Here is an 18,437-nt window from a genome sequence, read left to right as displayed (position 1 = left end):
TAGATGGAATGATCCACAAGTCCCAGCCTCCACAGTGATTCGGTGAAGATGTCGCGGGCAGTTCTATTTAGTCGTGGCAAAACTCAGAAACATGCTAGTATTGTTATTGAATTCCATAATACACTATGACCATTGAAGTTCCTTTCGGTCCACAGCCGGATACCATGACTGCTTGTCTCCATCATCGCTCCACTCTAATATAGCCAGGACCGCACACGATACTCAAGCACTATGTAGACGTCCCATAATTTTCTTTTCCATACCTTTTCCGCTCCATGTACTGACCAAAGACTGATGAACTCCCACACGAGGTCAATATACTGTAACACTACCTCTAGCCACCGAAGGAACTGAAAGTACTATGAACTCTGTTCTTTGGGATATTCTTGGTCTACCGCTGGAATTACATGCTTGGGTGGGGTAGGTGCTGACCGCTGAGATGGGACAGACGTTCGCTGTAGAAGTGGGACTAGCCCTCGCTGAAAAGGCGGTACCAGACCTCTCTGCTGGCTCGAGACACGTTTTGGCTGCAGAGGGTGTACCATGCCCGGCTCCGGAGTTGGTACAGGCGTTGGCTGTTGAGGTGGAACTGGCACTGACCGCTGGAGCGGGAGAGGCTGTGGCTGCTGAGGCGGAACCAAGCCTTGCTGTTGTGCTTTGTGATGTAGCTAGTCACTGTCAGTTACCTTTCTGTCATAAAAACATCTTTGAGCAACAGCCTCTTACTATGAAATGAAATGTATCTGCGTGAATCTCATCGCGAAAATTACCATGTGTCTTGGCCCACTCAGTGTACAGGGTGATGGCGTTGTGAGTGAGTGCATCATCTACCAAATCGAGCAGGAGCGGACTCGACGTCAAGCTCAGGGTACAACAATAGTCCATCTACCAAGCATTATGCATTTTCATTTTTTTCCCCTAGATTGAAGATGTTAAGCGGTTTTGGATCAATGAAGGCAATGGACAACACAGTGCACACTGATGTAACATGCTATGTATATTAGCACTGCAAATCTGCGAATACAGTACAATGTCCCACCAAACTCGTGACCAAACACACCTAATGTAATGAAAGATCCATCATACAACACCAACGCGCCCCGTTTCACTACAAATTCCCCCACGAACTTCTCCAGCAGGCTAAGACTCCGACCATACGACGCACCCGCCGCTCTGAGGATTGCCGTGGGCCTGCCGCTGGTGTTTTCTCAAGGTCCTCATGTGAACGTAGACTTTGCTGCAGCCGGGCGCTTCGCAGGTATAACTCCTACCTTTATGTGTGCGCATGTGTGAGACGTAGAGTTCTTCTGTGTCTAGTAAAGCTCGACAGCGATATGGGCATCTGGTCGGACCGTCCCACTCGGGGAAGTTGTCTCGTTCGCCCGGCCTGGAAGTTGAGGGTTTGGCAGGATATTTTTCGGTGGAGGCTGGTTGTGAGGCTGATTGTTCGGGCACCGGAGTGGCTTCTCGACTCGTAGTAGTGGTTTCACTGGCTTGCGGGATAGATTTGGGGTGATCGCTCTGGTCCCAGTCGGGTATGGGGGTGTCCTCTCGTACATATGTGTTCTGTTCGGTCGATTGTGACGGTGTCCTACTACCTTCTTCTTGGTCATCCTCAGCGACTGGAGGGTCGGTGGGTACCTCTCGCGCTTCCAATTCGAGATCAATACGGCCGTTCCATAAACTTCGTGCGAGTGTCTCCAGATCAGGACTGACATCGGTGGTGTAGGTGTACCATCTGCCATTGTACCAGAAAAAGTCTGATGCCGGGCCTTCGTTGGCGGCACCGGATGTGTCAATGCTTGATGTACCAGATGGAACTCCCCTGATTTGAGTCAGTAAAGCAGGAGTGAAACGTGGAATGTATAATACCTCGATGTATTCAAGCCAGTTTCTTCCGACGTCCATTTCGCGACCTCGTCTTCATAAGTATTTACGTTTTTTGGAAATACGAAATCTGTCATATCGAAATGTTTGAGAAAGCACGGGTGGACGGAGCTATTGACTTAGGTTGCTGCATCTGTAGATGTCACTTGGACCAGCGAGCAAATGTGAAAATCCCCGGATATCGATACTGGTCTCGAACGACAGTTAGGGCTGGTAGCGAGATGGAGGCGGGCACGGCAACCAAATTTGGCGGTGGAAAAGAACCCTGGGGGACTCTGGTTATTGATCTAAGTTGAGATGTTGAGCAGGGGTCCGTATACAGAGAGGGTCTATTGAAGTGTTCTACTACCTCTAGAGAGCGCGAAGGAAGAGCATTAAAATTCCACTCCGGAGTGACGAAAAGTCTTGGAACAAGACTACCAAGCGGTAATTTCTATGCATCCCACCGATAAACCTGACGTGTAAAATAGCCATGAGGTGAGGAAACGGCGTAAACAATCTCACTCCGCCCAATTCTACTGCGGTTTCTTTCATATAGTACTGACAAATAGATATGACCTACCCAAAACTTCACCAAACACTGTTGCCTCATTAATAAAACGACCACCATATCTTTTTATTCCTTCTCTATTATACGTGATTTACTTTTGTCGATTTCAGCATTGTTAACATCTCATCAAAGCGTACGTTTACCTAAAAAAACCAGTCGCAGCAGTTCGCTCAATATCAGAAAGAAGTTTTGAAATCCGAACGATGAGCAGACTTCCCATCATGGCACGTGTGTAGAAAAACCCTTTGTACCATTGCTTTTACATATCCACAAAACCACACTACTCACAACAAGGGCATAAGAACATCCCGCATCCATCTCTTCACTTGCTCAAACATCTCTTCATCTTCCTTCATCCCCTTCCCCTCCCCCTTGCCATTCGCCTCTTCGCCACGCCCTTCGTCACAAATACCCCGCGCCAAATCTTCAAACAGGTTGCTGATCTCAGTATCAACGCCGTCGCAAACGAGACTTCGTATGTCGCCGGCGCTCTCACTCAGCCACCGCTTCAGTAAATCGCCATCGACATGTTTATGTCGTGGTCCACGTTGAGAAGCACGCTCCAGGTGTCTCGGATCCACATCTCTAATCATGATGTCGCCATGTTGAGTCCCTGGAGTATCGTTCATGAGAATACGGAAGATGTCTCCACTTCGAGGCTTGACCTTGTCGTGTTGGTGCACAGCGGATCGCGATGTTTTGACTTCTATGAGATTCTGTACCAAGCGCAAGAGGTAGCGTGATGACTGAGAGAGGATAGAAAAGGCAAATATGGTGCCGTCGGTACAAGCACCAAAGATGTCGTCTGCAAGAACACCAGCGATTTTGCTACTGGGGTTTGCTCGACGCCATGGTGGACGGATGTCACCGCGATCGATACGCACTACAGCGCGGGGAAGACACGCTTCAAACAGCGTTTCTGATGCGTTACTGTAGGTGTATTCGGGCGGGTGATATAGAGCGGTTACTGAACTACTCTTCTTATCTGTGACAAGTACGAAACGGTCTTTTCGGTTTTCTTCACTCACATTCGGCACATCCATGACGAGATGTCGCGAGCAGTTGCGTACACCGCTGTCGGAAAACCGTGGGATAAATACGAAAACGCCAGGGCGATCCCTATCCACTAGTTGGAAACACATGTGGGAGTGCTGGAGTGTTGATACGTAGACGTAAGGACGTTCAACGGAAACGTGGATGCCAGGCGAAGGAAGTTCTATCCATGCACACCGAGTCCACCTGTAAGAATTTAGTCAGCTTCTCGTGCAAACCATCGAAGGATACATACCTTCCATCGTCCTCATAGAATTGTTCCATAAACAACGTCTTTCCAGTGACACCAACAGTGGTTTTGTTGTCCCATAATGCGATGCTATACACTGGTTGGTCATAGGTAGACTGTTTTTGTAGCTCTAGCTTCGAGCCGGACCTTCCAGTATTGAAGATCAATCTCCTCCCGGTTTGTCGATTTGATCCCACTTGTATCCCCGTACCTACGATGATCAGAGAGTACTTCTTATCCCGCTGAGTGACAAACTGCCATTCGACCATGGTATACACTCTTTCCGCGTGCTGTAGTGAGAATTGGGCTACGACTAAACGTTCTGGGATGCTATCTCGGTCCTCTTGTTTTATTTCCACATCGTTGGTTGATCTGTCCTCGCGCACCTCAAGCAGTTTGATCGATGAATGCAAGACCCTCTCGCCATGTGGTGGCGCACAACTTTCCTTTGCTTCCATCGTTGAGACAACAACCCGTCGCAGCCTTTGCATATACAGTATGCTTGTAGGCTTGGCGCCTGTAATCATCTTTCGCGGGACCATTCTGGAGTCATAGAAGGACTGGGTAGATGTGCCGTCACCTGCCCATCTGATGTCCGACTCAAGTTGGGAGAAAAGGAGACGGTCACCCGCAACGATGAACAAAAAGCCCCCAAGATTTCTTCCAAATTTGTCCAACTCCTGGAAGAAGGGAAGCTGGTACAGAGCGGATACTGGAGATTGATTATAATCAGGTTGTGTGCGGTCGGTGAACCATATGCAATCGATCTCGAGATCTGATGACCCATTTTTGGGATATCGTACCCGACAGAAATCTGAACCACAAGACACAAATGCAGAAGAGATATCAGTTTCACTATGGGTAATCTTGGCTGGGGTTGTACCGATATATGTGCATGTCCAAGAAATACAGGAAATTTCTGGCCGAATTTAGCTATATCTCATATGCATTGCGCACCAGACTTACTTTGGTCTCGTATCTCCAATGTAGAGCTCAAAAGAGTACCGTCCCGCATTCCACCGACCAAGATGTACTGGTCATTTGAGCTCAAGACCGTGACACTCTCACAGAGCTTCTGTGAACTGCTGAGCGAACCTTGGTCCCAGGTACCTTCCATGACCAAAGACGTCTGACGGTCGTGGTGTTTGAAGAGCATGATTTTGCAATCAAAAGTGCTGACGAAAACGTATGATGTACCCCCAATCTCTAATATCTCGACACATGTGGGATCGTAGGGTAGTTGTTGACGGAAATTGTCCGTTTTGTCGAAGGTGCCGTCATCTGATATTGGCACAATCTCCAGGAATATGCATCCTTGCTCATGAAAAACAATTGCGATGAATGGATGCGCAGGACGAGAAGCAGCTAACAAAAGCGACGTTTCGAATCTCAGTATGTCGACTTGGCGCAATGTCGGTCGAAGGAGCGTGCGAGCTTCTTTTCTCGTAATCTGAATTGATACATCCCTTGCCCAAGGGCATGCAGATATGGTCTCTTCATCTCGCGCAAGACTGTCTTCAAGCGGGTCGTCGTCGCTTGGTGTCTGGAACTTGTCCCACGAGCCTAGTTCCCAAGCGCCCGAGAAGTCTCTGTCACACTCTGGTTGTGTGCGTACAGTACGAATCACAAGGGTCTCCGGTGGGAGTGTTATCGTCAATATTGCATAGTGCTGTCTTGTCATTGTGCCTTCGATGTCAACCAGGTGACTCCCGTGATCGACGACCCATACGCCCGCACAGCCATTCACTCCATTGAAACTATCATCCACTATGGCTTGTACTCCATGTCTGAGCTCGGAAATTTCTCCATGCGGACTGTTTCCATTGGCAACGAATATAGAAGCCCGCTGACGTTCACTGGAGCCGCGTGGAGTAGAAAGCTTGGTAATTGCAAAGTCTGTAAGCGGCGTCCAATTAGGTATCGAATCAATGTACGAAAATGAATTCGTCCTCCCTTCGTTGTAGGAATACTCGGTTAGCCATGGTCCAACCTTACATAGCAGACCGTCGTTGCTAGCTCCGCCAGCAATCAAGAAATCCGGATACTGCTGCGAAGCCTCAGAGTTATCAATCTGCAAACATGCGAAAGCAGTGTCGATGCGATGTGACCATTCGCCGACCTCGTCCATTTCTACAGTTCCGGCTGGCCCTCTGACCAGATATATAATACGTCCATCCTCTCTTGCTAGGTAGAAGCCCTCTTTTGGGTAGCCTGGATTACGTAGTGTCTTATCCCATGCTGTCCATTTTGGTCTTAATTTACTGTCGCCTGGTAGGAGTGGGATGAGCAAGCTCGGATCGATAGGCACCACCGCACATGCTGGGTCTCCGGAGAGGATGTTCTTGTATACGGAAATGTGCTCGTCGAAAACCAAGAGGAAATCAGGACTGCGGCGGAGAGGGATTAGGAGTGAAGGCATAGTGTCCTCTGATGAATTAGCAATTGTTCCAAGAATGTGCGCCTGCACGGCTATCGACCTACCCTTTTGCACATAATATCGCTCTGTGCGTGCTGCTGCTTCGCTAAGATCCTGCCTACAGTCCCAATCAAAGCAAGAAAGCCTTGTTCGGCCATCGAGAACAATGACTAAAAGAAGAACAACGTGATACTCATCCTCTCCAGGGCATAGAAAGTCCATGTGCATGATTTGCCCCTGGACTGATATGATACGCTCATCTTCAATAGCTGTCGGTATTTCGCGGCCTTTGTTAGCCTCGGCTTCCCAGGCTGCCATGGACTTGGTTTTGTAGAGGATGAAGCGACCCTCGTGCGCTGCAACTGCTATTGCCCGGCACTGGGGATCGACAGCCAGGAGACTTCCGAAACGATCAAACCGTGAGCTCCCTGCGGGTAATCTGACAGTCTTGTGTGTGAAGGTGTCCAGCCCTGTGTGAGTACGTCGGGCCCACAAGAACATGAGCGTCCTATTGGAGAGAGTGAGTACAACGACTTCTGGGGGCAAATGGATCTCCCTTTCACTTGCTGGTGGTCGTGATCTATGCCTCAAGTCAGTTTTTGGCAAAGGGAGACCGCCAATTTTTGTGCTAGGCGCCTCGCGTGGTTGGCCGAACACCCTGGCGGTTATAATACGGCCGCCGTTGAAGTCAGTTTTGGTGGCTACATGGCAGATGCGGCCATGATCACGAATTTCTTTGAGGTGTATGTAGTCCTCGCCAACAATGACAACATCAACCAGGTCATTGTGGCGTATGTTGGCGGGCAGAATGAGCTTGTTTAGAGGAGTAGCGAAGACTGTCTGGGATAGTATGCCATACTCGGGCACCCGATGAGCTGGCTTGGGGGCGACATCGGGCATCTGGATGTCATCTTGCTGGGTGTTGGCCATGATGTGATAAGGGTCGATGGGCATAGAGACCCACTCGCCGTCGACAAGCCTAAGGCCATGGGCTTGCGCCATAGTGAAGAGTTAAAAGACGATCGCAGGACACGACAGTTCAGAGGCGACAGTGATGGTCAGATTGTCCAGCCGCGGGCAAAATACTCAAGCTGGAGTAGGGGAAAGGTGCAAAGGTACACTGTGGAAGAAGTCGCTTGGAGACATGTTTGAGCCTGTCGGAGCAGGCTGGTTTGTCAGGCCTGGTTGATGGGGCAGAGCGATTCAGGAATACAGTAGCCGGAATGAGTTGATGTAATCGATAGTCTACGCAGCCTCTCGACGACTGAATCCCGTGGCCAAGATGAGGAGCGGAATGGCAGCAGCAGCAGTTCGAGGCAACTGTAGCCGGGATGGCCTGCAGCTCTAGCGCCCGGGAATACTATATCAAGGGAGTATCGGGATGGCGCGAACTCTCGACGGCCAGACTAGCCGAGTGGTGGTGGAAAAGCCAGAGTCGTGCACGTAATCGAGGCGGGCCGTGTGCAACGCGAGCTGGCAGACTATCGGGGAGGCACTGAGGCCGGCGGCGAGCAGGGCCGGCAGTGGAGGTGAATGGCTGGAGAGGGTGGTGCGTAGAGATTGAGGCTCACGTGACGTCTGCGGTGGATGGTGGATGGTGGGGTGCCAAGCTCCTCGGCTCCAAGGGCAGCGGAAGCGCGACGCTCACACGGGCAAACCTGGCGCCTGCGAAGCCTGCCTGCGCGTAACAAACCACCATGTAAGCAATTCACACCCTCGACGAAGAAACACCCGTCTGGCCTCGCCCTGCCTCGCCATTCGCCGTCCCCTGCGCACTCTTCTGCGCACGCGAGGCACACATTGGCTGCGTCATCAAGCCGGCCTCGAGATGCCGCCGCGCCCATGGCTTCACCCACTTCGTCAGCCTCTCTATCGCGCTCAGTGAGTGCCAGCTCGAGCAGCCTCCCCTCGCGCCACTCCACGCCCGTCGCTACTCTTTCGCCTGCCGAGCAGGAGAAGGAGGTATTGGTTCGCGCGGCCATTGACAATGACGATGTTGCCGCCCTGGCCCATCTGGCGACGACATCGCACGGCCTTGTCAGCGACAGCCTGCGTCGCACTGCTTGTAGGCTGCTGTTGCTGTTCGCATTGTGCAGACCACTCGGCTGATGTGCATAGGGCCCCTCTTGCTAGGATGCTCTGAGAGCGACGTGGCCAAGGAACCCCATGCAGCCCTTCCCGAGCACGAGGACGAACACCAGGTTGATCTCGACGTCAATCGGGCCTTTGTCTACTACCCCAGGAATGGTAGGCCAGACCGTGCCGGCATCTACTGTCTTCACGTGCTGACTCTCCCTCAGAATCAGAGAAGCAGCTTCAGCAGCGGAAGAAGGACCTCTCCTACGTCATCCTCGACGTCCTGCGCCGGCACCCCTCGCTGTCTTATTTCCAGGGCTACCATGACATTGTCCAGGTCTTTCTCCTCGTCCTAGGCCCCGAGAATGCCCCCGCTGCAGTCGCTCGCCTGAGCCTACTGCGCATCCGTGACTTCATGCTGTCATCGCTTGAGCCTGCCCTCGCCCAACTAGAACTGCTTCGGCCTATCCTTCGCGCTGCCGACCCTGTCCTGTACGACCATCTCCCAAAAAGCCAGCCCTCGTTTGCGCTTGCCGGCACCATTACCATGTTTGCACACAACATACAAGACTATAAGGATATCACAAGATTGTTTGACTTCTTCCTGGCTCGGCATGCTGTAATGCCCATCTATCTCTTCGCTGCGGTTGTGCTTTCCAAGAGGGAGGAGCTGCTAGAGATTGACCAGGATGACGAAGACATACTTTATGTCATGCTGGGCCGGCTCCCACAACCGTTTGATGTCGAGTTTCATATCGCCCGGACTGTAGAACTGTATGAAAGACTGCCGCCTGCCCGCCTCAACAGCTGGGAGTGGTGGCGCATCTCATCGTCCAGCGTGCTCAAATCCTCTGCTACCAACGACAGTCTTCGTCGCCTGACTTTGGAAGACGGAGAAATGTTACTCGCGCAGCAGGAAAGAGACCTCCGCCGACAACAGGCCCTGCGACGTGCGGCCAAGAATGTCGAGTACCTCAAGTTACGTCTCTGGTTCTACCGCCGATACGGTGCCGTCAGTCTTGCCGTTCTCATTGGTGTCTATGCCGTATGGCTAGGGCGGAATGGAGACTTCAGCACTCGGTACCCTCTGCTTGGGCCTTTGGGTCAGTTCCTGAGCAAATATCTTGGCTCACGATGATGAGATTCGTGTCTGGGGCATATAGATACAGCAAAAGTGATTTCAGAGCATAATCCGGCGCTGGTGGGCGATTCTTGTGTGCTCCTCATATATCCATGTTCAAAAGTTCAATAGACTGTTTGTTTGCATTCCAAAAAGCTTACCGCTGAGATGCATGATGCCCTTCTGATACACTGCATCTAGACACAACAAATACTCAAGTCTGCAGTATCTCGGCCTATACCCTCTTGGGAATAGTTGCGCTACTCAAGGAAGACCTTGCTTGCGACCCTCAGTGCGGCCACTCCTCGGGCCTACTGTGTACATACTACAAGGACCTTGGTTTTCTGTAACTACAACGCCTGAGTCTCTGTCCAAAACAAAAGAAAAAGATTTACTCACTCGCCCTGGTGCTATATCACTCGATCTTTAGGTCTGACGTTCTTGTGCTTGACTGCTGGCAGGATGACAATGACCTCATAATGCATTGATCGACTGACAGCAGTGTGGGACGAGATAGTCCTCTGTTGAGTCTAGACTGCCCTGTTGGCAGCACTTGCAAAGGTAAATTTCTTGTATTCAATGTTATCGCAGTCCTCCAACTGCAAGCCCATGCTGGAAACTAAGTCTCAATCAAGAGAGTTGGATGCTGGCCCTTGATGCAACCAAACATTTCCCCAGGCCGAAAGTCGTCACGCACAGCGGACACGAACAAGGCCGTTTTTTCAATCCGCTAAGTTAGAGTAGGCCGCCCGGTGGATACCGTGTATAGCATCATTGCTTCCGCGTCTATGTAGCCCTAGCGCACTGCGACATGCAACTCCCTTGCAGTGGCAGGCATTCCCACCTATCCAAGAACATCTCCTCCACACCCGATCACTCAACCATCTAGATTGCAATCCTGCATCTCGCTTGCCACCGAAACATTGTCTATTGAGCAGCACGCAGGGTTGCCCATTGCAGTTAGGCCAAAGGGCCCCGCAAGTTTGGACCCTGAAAAGACGTCACCCGCCAAGATATGATGGCATAGCATCGCCCGCCTTTGGTTCAAAAACACAAAACGTCGCTTGGGACAGGGCCCCATCAGCGAATTATTTGAATTCCTTCTGCACACCAACATTCCGCACAGCGAAGATAATCAAGGTAAGCTTTTGTTGCCAGGTCCTCTATTGCCCTTGCTTTCGACCAATTGGCATACTGCAAAGCATACTGCACCTGCCCATTTTCTGCAGGGGCAAGATGCAATGCTGGCTGTATTCGACAAACTAACCTGGACTCAAGGGCTTTCACGTGTTCCTACACTTTTAATTTACAGTCTCTCGTCCACCCTACAAGGTTGCACTCAGGAGCGTACCGCAATACCATCACGATGACTTCAAGGCCATCCTTCATGCCGCCGACCGAAGGGTCTTTCCTGTCGTCGGGCAGTTTCACTCCGGCTGGCCTCACACCCAACACGCGTAACCAGGCTGAAGAAGTCCTTACCGCAAACAGCACCGCTCAGACCGACTCGGCAGCTCCCGACCCTCGTCTTCTCCCTCTGATGGGCAGCGGTGGCGGCAACGAAACACCTAGCCAAAACGGCCCAACCGAGGCCCTAAGGGCATACACAGGATACCGCCGACCTGGTGTTGTTCGCGCCAGCTCTACCAACTACGAGAATGCCCTCAAGAGGGCCCAGGAGGCGTCCGTGTCGTCTGACCTCTCGATGGATTCAGAGGTACCTGACAACAACGACGGCCAGACCGTCGCCTCACCTGCGTCCATGTCTACACCTTTCCCAACTCCTGGTCAGGGTGTTGTTCCTCTTAACTACAACACGCCCGTTGGTCTTTCGCAAGGCGACTCGCAAAAGAAGTCACGATCTCGAGGCCTCAGCCTAAGCGGTCTCGCACAACAACAAGGCTGGACAGAGCAGGATTACAAGCGCATCTACAGTGCCGAACTCATGGCAGAGGATCCAAAGAATTCAGCTGGATACGGCTCGGCGCCAAAGACTGAGACCGCCTAGTGTCTTGGGGTCTCCTATACCACTACCCTACCTGGTACACGAGACAGAGGTGCAAAAAAGGATCGCATGAAAAAGAGCAGATATAGCGACCTATTTGTCTTAACGGCGCTGCTAACTGGTTCACTACCATATTTATTACGTGCAAGGCGTTAGGCGTAGTTTCAAACTATGCGAAAAGGTCGCTGGCCGACATGTGATGCTAAATAACATAATGTGATATCTGCCATCGCGATTGTACGTTTTCATGTTTTGCCACCGTGGCGTGATGCTTCTTGTGATGACTGCTTATTGGAAAATGCAACCTACGGAATGGTGCGTTGCAAGACGTCCGCGTAGAGTGCATTGATATAAGACATGGATGGATTTACTGCATTGCTTGCTGTGTAGTTTAGAGTAAGCAAGAGTCTATGTCCCTTGGTGCCAACACACATGACGTGCCTCGGAATCAAAGGTAAAGTCGCAAATATCCCCGTATCGCCGACCTATTTGTCTCTGCCCAAACCATTCTTCCCTATCCTTTTGCTTGCCCCCTTGTCCGATAGATACATAGCTACAGAATGTTATCCCAGTACAAAATAATGAGGCCATAGATTTGTTTACTTTGATCCAAAGTTTTGTCCAGTAGGCGATACCTTGACCTGCTTATCCTCTACTTTGTGTGAATTCCAAGCTAACCCCGGTGGCATCTCAATACCCGACACCTTGCAGTACTCTTCTCTGCACTTGACAAGATCTGCAAATGGTCAATCTCTCTCTTTCTCAGTAGAAGCATTCTCTCAAACATCTTATCAAACTTTGGCACCACGCTTTCTTTTTGGTAGAAGATGGAGGGCAGTTCCATTGGTCGCTGGAGCCCGTGAAGGTTTGGTATAGTGTCTTTCATACGCAATAGCAGTTTGCCCGTAGTCACGGCAGCATCGCTCAGAGGCGTCGGACAAGTTCTGAGATCTTCTTCTCCAACTCAGCCCGCTTCATGATGTGTTTAACCTCTATCTCAGGTCACATCTTGACCACACCGTCATGCGCGTTCTGGAATGTCACGGCCGGGACGGCCACCGAAAATGGACAGGTACGTATATCAAAACAGTATTGTAAAAGTGTATCTATCTCCGAGCTGCAGGAGGTGAGGCTAAGTACAGAATCCCAGCCCAGGCGCTACGTATACCCAAACAGCGTAGGTCATGGCCGCGCCACAACATCTGCCCCCTCCCGGCAAAAAAATCTCGTCCGCGAAATAGTCCCATTATTGTACAAGTAACCTTCAAAGTCCATGATCGAAATCCACAGTCAGGTCCCTTTGTACCTCATGCCTTCATACCTTTGTGTCTCGGTACCATCCTTCTCACAGGTATGGTCCTTCATCTGTCATAATCAAAGCCCGCTCCACCGTCTGAGCCTTCATGTTTATCCTCCTCAGGCTCGCTGCCCTCTTGTTATAGAAGTCGACGTTGTCATGTTGCGATCTGTCGTCGTCGTTGTTCTCGTGAGGGTCGTTAGGGGTCATTTGGTACGCGGTGTCCAGATCACCGACGGTGTTGCATATGCCGTATGGGTTTCGCGTACAGAAGAAGGTGCACTCATATTCGTCGCGCAGTTCGTTGAAAAGATCTGCTGTCTGGATGCGGTACTCCTCCTATGTGACAGGTATATTGTATATGAGCCTTCGACATACTGAGGCCTACAATATCCATGAAGACGACGCGGCTAGTCGTCTTGAATAGGTTTCGGGTAGTTTTGAGTGCTAGTTGAGATATAGGCCGGTATTCGATACCAGGGGCGACGCGCATCCGGCCGCGAGGAAGGGTGAAGTTGATCAGGTCGTTGATGCAAGAGTTGGAACGGTGTTGCTCAAAAAGCCAGACAGTGTCTATGCCGGCGAGAAGGAGATAGTGGAATAGCGACACACCAACCTGCTGTCTAAACGGGTGGTTCTCAGCTAAGCGGCTAAGGACGGGGGTTAGCTAGTGTAGGTCGCCAAAGAAAATATAGGGGACTTAGATATTCTCTTCGATGCGAAGAGGGCTATTGCCTACGCTATACAGACGGCTAAAGATTAAACCGGCCAACGCACCCGTCTTAGGCGTCTTGCCCGCCTCATCGTGCAGAATAGCGTAGGGTTGCTATAGAGAGTAGGCACGCATCTGCGACACGATGTCTAGTATCATGCCAATCGCGACCGCCTTACATATAAGGACCCGAACAATAACGTTTGCGAGAAGCGTTAGGCTGGTTAGATCCTCTAACAACATATCCTCGCCCGCAGCTAGTCGGTCCAGCTAGTAGCAGAAGTCCTTAAATTCATCAGGATTAGCAATAGGGTGCTGTTCCTCGCAGCCCAGGTCGGGGTATCCAGCATATCAGAGGATCCATCGACCTTCAGAGAGATGTTCCACTTACAGACGCTTGTCGGCCTGGAAGCCAGTAGTGTTGACAAGAGGCTGTTGTAGCTTCTTGTCCGTTACCAGCATCTGGGCAAGCTGCTCAAGGATAGGGTCAGCATCGTCCTCGTTGTCATCCTCGTTGTCCTTGTTCTCGCTGGCGTCGTCGTCGTCCGCGGATGGGTCGTAATAAGACGCCTTCTTCTCGCGACGCTGCTTATCACGCCTCGCATTCGCCTCTTTACGATAAATAACGACCTCAGTATCCCTCATGTGACGACGAATAACGATAGGACAGGATGCCTGGATACCGTCCGCCAGGAACTGGTTGTATTCCTCTACACAGGCATTGCGTATCTTCTCGCTGAGTCCTTCTAGCTACCTATTGACAGGTGACAGGAACTATAGACCAGCAAGCATACTGGAGGTGCTCGCATCCTCAGGGGGCGAGTGGCTGGCGTGCCTAGTCTGGAGGCAGTAGTGGAGTCGCACAAGCGCAACTAGGATCTGGGACTTTCCTACACCACCGGACCCTTGCACAAGCAAAAGACCACCGTGCGAGAATCCTCTCGTTCTCTATCGGTGGTGTTATGTACACTCTCTTTATCGGAGAACGTCCTCGAGAAATTGGCTATTGCCGATTTCCTGAGTCGCCGACGCAGTGCATCGGTCTTATATGTGTTGCTGCTGTAATCGATAATGATAAAATAATCTTCTGGATTACTGGTTTGGTATGTAATAGGCCCTCTATGGTCTAGGAAGACTGCTCGGAATTGAATTTTAGGATATACCGCTTTGAGATGTTTGAGTAGACTATTGGCCCTAACTCCTTCCCTTCTTATCTCAAGGTATACCTTGTGTGTTCGTGAACTATTATGATCTACGAAAGCTATTATATGACGTTCGGTTGTGATGAGAAGAGATTGTGTGGAATACAACAATTATATGAAAGATATCAATATATGGGTTGACTGTTCTCAGGAGGAGGTGGGAGATTGTCGCCTTTTATAATTTGCGGACTTGCGTGTTTGCTCTTCCAAATCCGTACGTGATACATGTCAATCCGCGCTATGGGATAGTCGTGCGCTCACTGAGTTAACAGAATTGCCAATTTGGGCGCAAAATCCCCACTCATTTCTTGTCCACCTGATTGACTCGTCATGCACTTCCTTCACTGGATGTGCCTATTGTCACTTGACTGGTCCATACAGAGCCACAAACAATACCCGGCTCCGCTCTTGATGCCTAAAATCTGTTCATTGGCGATCTTGATCGTTTGTATAAACAATGTGATCGCTCAGTCGTTTGAACTTTCTCTCTCTGTTTGCTGTACAGAGTATCAGATAAATTATCTCAGAAAAGAACGGCAGGACACACCCCAACCTGCCGGAATCGGGCAAGATTACTCAACATGTGCACTATCTCAGGTTTTTACATATTTTTGCCAAGTTTCATGTTTCATTTGCCAGCAAAATAACCTTTTGAGCGTTTGACCTACCTCGGTTTTCTCACACTCTGTGACTACAAGGCCGCAAATAATAGCTCAGAGTCGTCATTTTGGAAGTTCACGTGCCAGATAAATGACGTGACGAAAGCCTCATGGCGTAAGGCAGACTATAGCCCAGGCGCGTGAGCCAGTCGATGCGCTGGATGATTATGTGTTGATTGGGTTCTTGAGAGTTTGGGTCTTTTTAGTGAATGATATCTGTAGTACCGGACATGTTCGGTGTGGTTGATGTATAGGGTCGATCGCTGTTTTCAATCTGGCCAACTGGATCGAAATGGGTGCTCAAGTCAAACTGGCAAAGAAAACCATAGTATACAAATCGCGTTTGTTTACCAGGAGATTCCGGAAAGGCTCAAGATCGTCGGTTTCACTAGGGAGACAGCAAGAAATGCCGACAACAGCCATCTCAGCTCCTCTGCGTGTGATTGGAGGCTCAGAATCATCTTCTTTGTGCTTCTTCCGTTCGACAAGATCGCGTTGTATGAGCGTAATGCGGCCGTAGGAATACTTCTCAACATTCTCAATCATATTCTTGAGCATCATGGGGTTGCGGAAAATGTAAAGATACCGCTCCTTCTGGTGGTCAGCAAATGAATCGATGGTTGAAACGAAACCATCGACGTTATCGATATGTATTGTTCATCGGAAGCCCCAAAAACCAGTCGATGAAGCTGCGAAAATGTTTTGCTAGAAATGGTCGGTCAGCATCCGAAGATAGCGAAGATGAAGGTTTCTTCAGCCCAGCCGTCGGGGAAGTGTCACTATCTAAGACGTCTTCCGTGATAGAGTGAATATCAGCGGGAGAGTGGATGTTGATAGCATGACAGGGACTATAATGCACTGTCAGTGCTAGAGAACTAGAGTATCCCCGAATATCTAAACCTTTCAAACATTACCTTCAACGAGACTATGGGCCGCTCACGAAGACGAATGTTTTTTCCGACACAGTGATCAAAATTTGAACGTATTGAATTGGTCTTTGAAAGATTTTTTATTATGTTCGCACAATACCATAGAAGTACAGTGAAAACGAACTATATCACAATCGAACCAATCTAACTCAGCTTGTAAGACTTCTATTATCAGACCAGGAGTTACAAGAGCCCAGGGATTTCAGTCTAAACGTAGGGCTCTAAGCTGCTCAGAGATGTTGTACACATGAATGCTGAGTTTAAAAGACTCGCGAACTACATAAGTACCGATGCCACTAAGATTAGCGATTCTGAGAGATATGAAAGCAGTAGCAGCTAATAAGCAGCCAACATATAGACCGAAAAGTTTTGTGTTTCTCACATTAAACTGGTATAGTACTTGTTTAAACTCATGATAGCATTAACATTCTTACTGTAAATTCGAATATATCTTCACGTGTATTTTTTGGCGCATCCTATAATCATTTCAATCTCAGGAATGCTAAAAAAGAGGCTCTCAATAGTGCCTCCTAGAGGGCCCTTGCATAATTCATTGTCATTAAGCCAGCTCAAGACGTAAAAACAGTCTAGAACTTTATCATACAATTGTCTGGGAATGTTGAACTTTCTTCTTTGATTACCTGATTGTATGGTCTAATAAAGGTTGTAGGCTAAGGGCGGCTCAATTGAGCAGGCCGACGGCAGAGGACCATGTATAGCTGGCTGATGTTATTGCAGGAGATCATAGTTTGAAAAAAAAAATAAAAGAGAAAGAAAGAGTTTGCGTCATCCGTGCTTTCCCATAAAATTAAAGAGGGCGTCCTTGTGTTGCATCACTATCTGTGTGTGTTCAAACTAATGTGCAGGAAGGTTGAAAGTACCTGGCCCGGATAAGTATCATCCAATCCTTTAGTGGCACGATGGCTAAGACTCCTTGAGATTATACCTGCCGACACATATTGTTGATAAGATCTCGAGATCACAATATTGAGATGCATAGTTAAATATGTTATTTTATGTGCCTCACGCTGTTCGCTGATTGAATTCCGTTTTGTGCCGTAGATAGAGCGATGTTGTCAGCCGGAGTTGGTTCGCCGATGCTACGTACTCAGTTACGTACGTACTACGTACCGGGACGCTGCGGTAGCTAGTAGGAAAACACTACCGAAGACGCATGATCGTCAGAGTCAGAGTAGTATACCTAAAAGGAAGGAAACCTCATCGTCTTTTTTTTTTGAACCCAAATATCGGTCGTCTCTGTTGCTATCATACACCCCTTACAGGGTAACGTCGAACCTCTCTGGATGGGGGTTAGTGTCTTGGCACGCCATCATTTACACAGGTCGGCCAGTACCAATTATCTCCCCGTCATGATAATGATACTTGTTTTGACTTTATTATTCTTCCGGAATTTTGCTGAGTCCCATAATCTTACATGCGACTGGTCCCTCTTCCATCCCTTTTTCTCTCGTCTTCCGGAGCGCGATCACCCCTACAACTAATAACACGTCACCTGAAGACATACTTTGGTACAAATGTTATAAGCTCCAAACCCACTGCATTTTGAACTTTAAACTGTAGCTCGGGTATCGTTCTCCGCACTTGTCTGCGGGGAATAATGAGGAATGTTATAATACCGACACAGTTAAGTTGGACTTTGCTGTAGTAGCAGCACCTTTTCCACTCATTACATCTCAACACGAACATTTCTGCGAAAGAAGCCTTCGCGGAGAGACATTTTGCTGGGCATGAGAATGATATCAGTGTAGTCGGTTTAGCTGAAATAGCGTGAGATACGCTCGACTTAGATCCGATCAACTAACCAAAGAATGCGTACCCTATATCGTAGTACGTCCACTTTCTGTAATTCTCTCAATGTGTGTAGTCTGGATCTAATATTCTGAAACTAATAAATGAACTACACTATGGCAATACTCGACGCAGCGCACCTTTCCGCTACAATGCGATCATGCAACCGCGACAGGATATGTTCCATATGCCGGTCAACAACCACGAGTAGATCTGTAGATCAGTCCCAAATTCCTTCCCCTAACAGCAAATCCTTTTCTCATCAAAACTGATTCATGTAAGATTCTTGGTGGAATATCTGGGCGCAAGGGGGGCTTCTTCGGCATTACCTCCCTGATTGCGCGCCAAGCGGAGCTTTGACATGTCGCTTGCGCAGGCGGTGGTGGTCGTGCCATTCTTGGATTGCGCTTGTTCGAGACCGCCACATCAGCAGCCATCCAGGATAGATGAATCGCAGCGAGTCATTCCCACGTGGGTTCATTGCGCCGCCATA

The 18,437-nt window shown here is 49.4% G+C and overlaps 5 protein-coding genes across 5 annotated transcripts; 2 read left to right on the top strand and 3 right to left on the bottom strand.

Annotated features, from left to right (window-relative positions):
* Nucleotides 1-469: 469 nt before the first annotated feature.
* Nucleotides 470-1,964, bottom strand: PSV08DRAFT_357242 (uncharacterized protein; the record flags this gene model as incomplete). Its single annotated transcript, XM_066092936.1, has 3 exons — nucleotides 470-668; nucleotides 1,166-1,825; nucleotides 1,873-1,964. The coding sequence occupies 3 exons, from the start codon at nucleotides 1,962-1,964 to the stop codon at nucleotides 470-472; spliced, it is 951 nt and encodes a 316-aa protein (XP_065947979.1).
* Nucleotides 1,965-2,717: 753 nt separating this feature from the next.
* Nucleotides 2,718-7,264, bottom strand: PSV08DRAFT_383121 (mono-functional DNA-alkylating methyl methanesulfonate N-term-domain-containing protein). Its single transcript, XM_014220521.2, has 4 exons — nucleotides 6,201-7,264; nucleotides 4,677-6,146; nucleotides 3,726-4,638; nucleotides 2,718-3,676 (listed from the first exon to the last, which is right to left on the bottom strand). Exons 1-4 carry the CDS (start codon nucleotides 7,135-7,137, stop codon nucleotides 2,722-2,724), a joined length of 4,275 nt encoding a protein of 1,424 aa, XP_014075996.1. The 5' UTR covers nucleotides 7,138-7,264; the 3' UTR covers nucleotides 2,718-2,721.
* Nucleotides 7,265-7,977: 713 nt separating this feature from the next.
* PSV08DRAFT_232963 (rab-GTPase-TBC domain-containing protein) lies at nucleotides 7,978-9,483 on the top strand (the record flags this gene model as incomplete). The annotated part of the gene is made up of 3 exons (XM_014220520.2): nucleotides 7,978-8,200; nucleotides 8,254-8,382; nucleotides 8,436-9,483. 3 exons carry the CDS (start codon nucleotides 7,978-7,980, stop codon nucleotides 9,347-9,349), a joined length of 1,266 nt encoding a protein of 421 aa, XP_014075995.1. The 3' UTR covers nucleotides 9,350-9,483.
* A 749-nt stretch (nucleotides 9,484-10,232) lies between these two features.
* PSV08DRAFT_366723 (uncharacterized protein) lies at nucleotides 10,233-11,564 on the top strand. Its single transcript, XM_014220519.1, has 2 exons — nucleotides 10,233-10,471; nucleotides 10,610-11,564. The coding sequence occupies exon 2, from the start codon at nucleotides 10,698-10,700 to the stop codon at nucleotides 11,337-11,339; it is 642 nt and encodes a 213-aa protein (XP_014075994.1). The 5' UTR covers nucleotides 10,233-10,471; nucleotides 10,610-10,697; the 3' UTR covers nucleotides 11,340-11,564.
* Nucleotides 11,565-12,681: 1,117 nt separating this feature from the next.
* On the bottom strand, nucleotides 12,682-15,764 carry PSV08DRAFT_357238 (uncharacterized protein; the record flags this gene model as incomplete). The annotated part of the gene is made up of 5 exons (XM_014220518.1): nucleotides 12,682-12,972; nucleotides 13,022-13,283; nucleotides 13,737-14,091; nucleotides 14,140-14,293; nucleotides 15,558-15,764. The coding sequence occupies 5 exons, from the start codon at nucleotides 15,762-15,764 to the stop codon at nucleotides 12,682-12,684; spliced, it is 1,269 nt and encodes a 422-aa protein (XP_014075993.1).
* Nucleotides 15,765-18,437: the final 2,673 nt, after the last annotated feature.

Source organism: Bipolaris maydis (assembly GCF_028858645.1).
Source record: "Bipolaris maydis strain C4 unplaced genomic scaffold PSV08scaffold_18, whole genome shotgun sequence".
In the NCBI taxonomy this organism is placed as follows: Eukaryota; Fungi; Ascomycota; class Dothideomycetes; order Pleosporales; family Pleosporaceae; genus Bipolaris; species Bipolaris maydis.
Note: the sequence above shows the minus strand (reverse complement) of the source record. Positions and strands in the feature narration are given on the sequence as shown.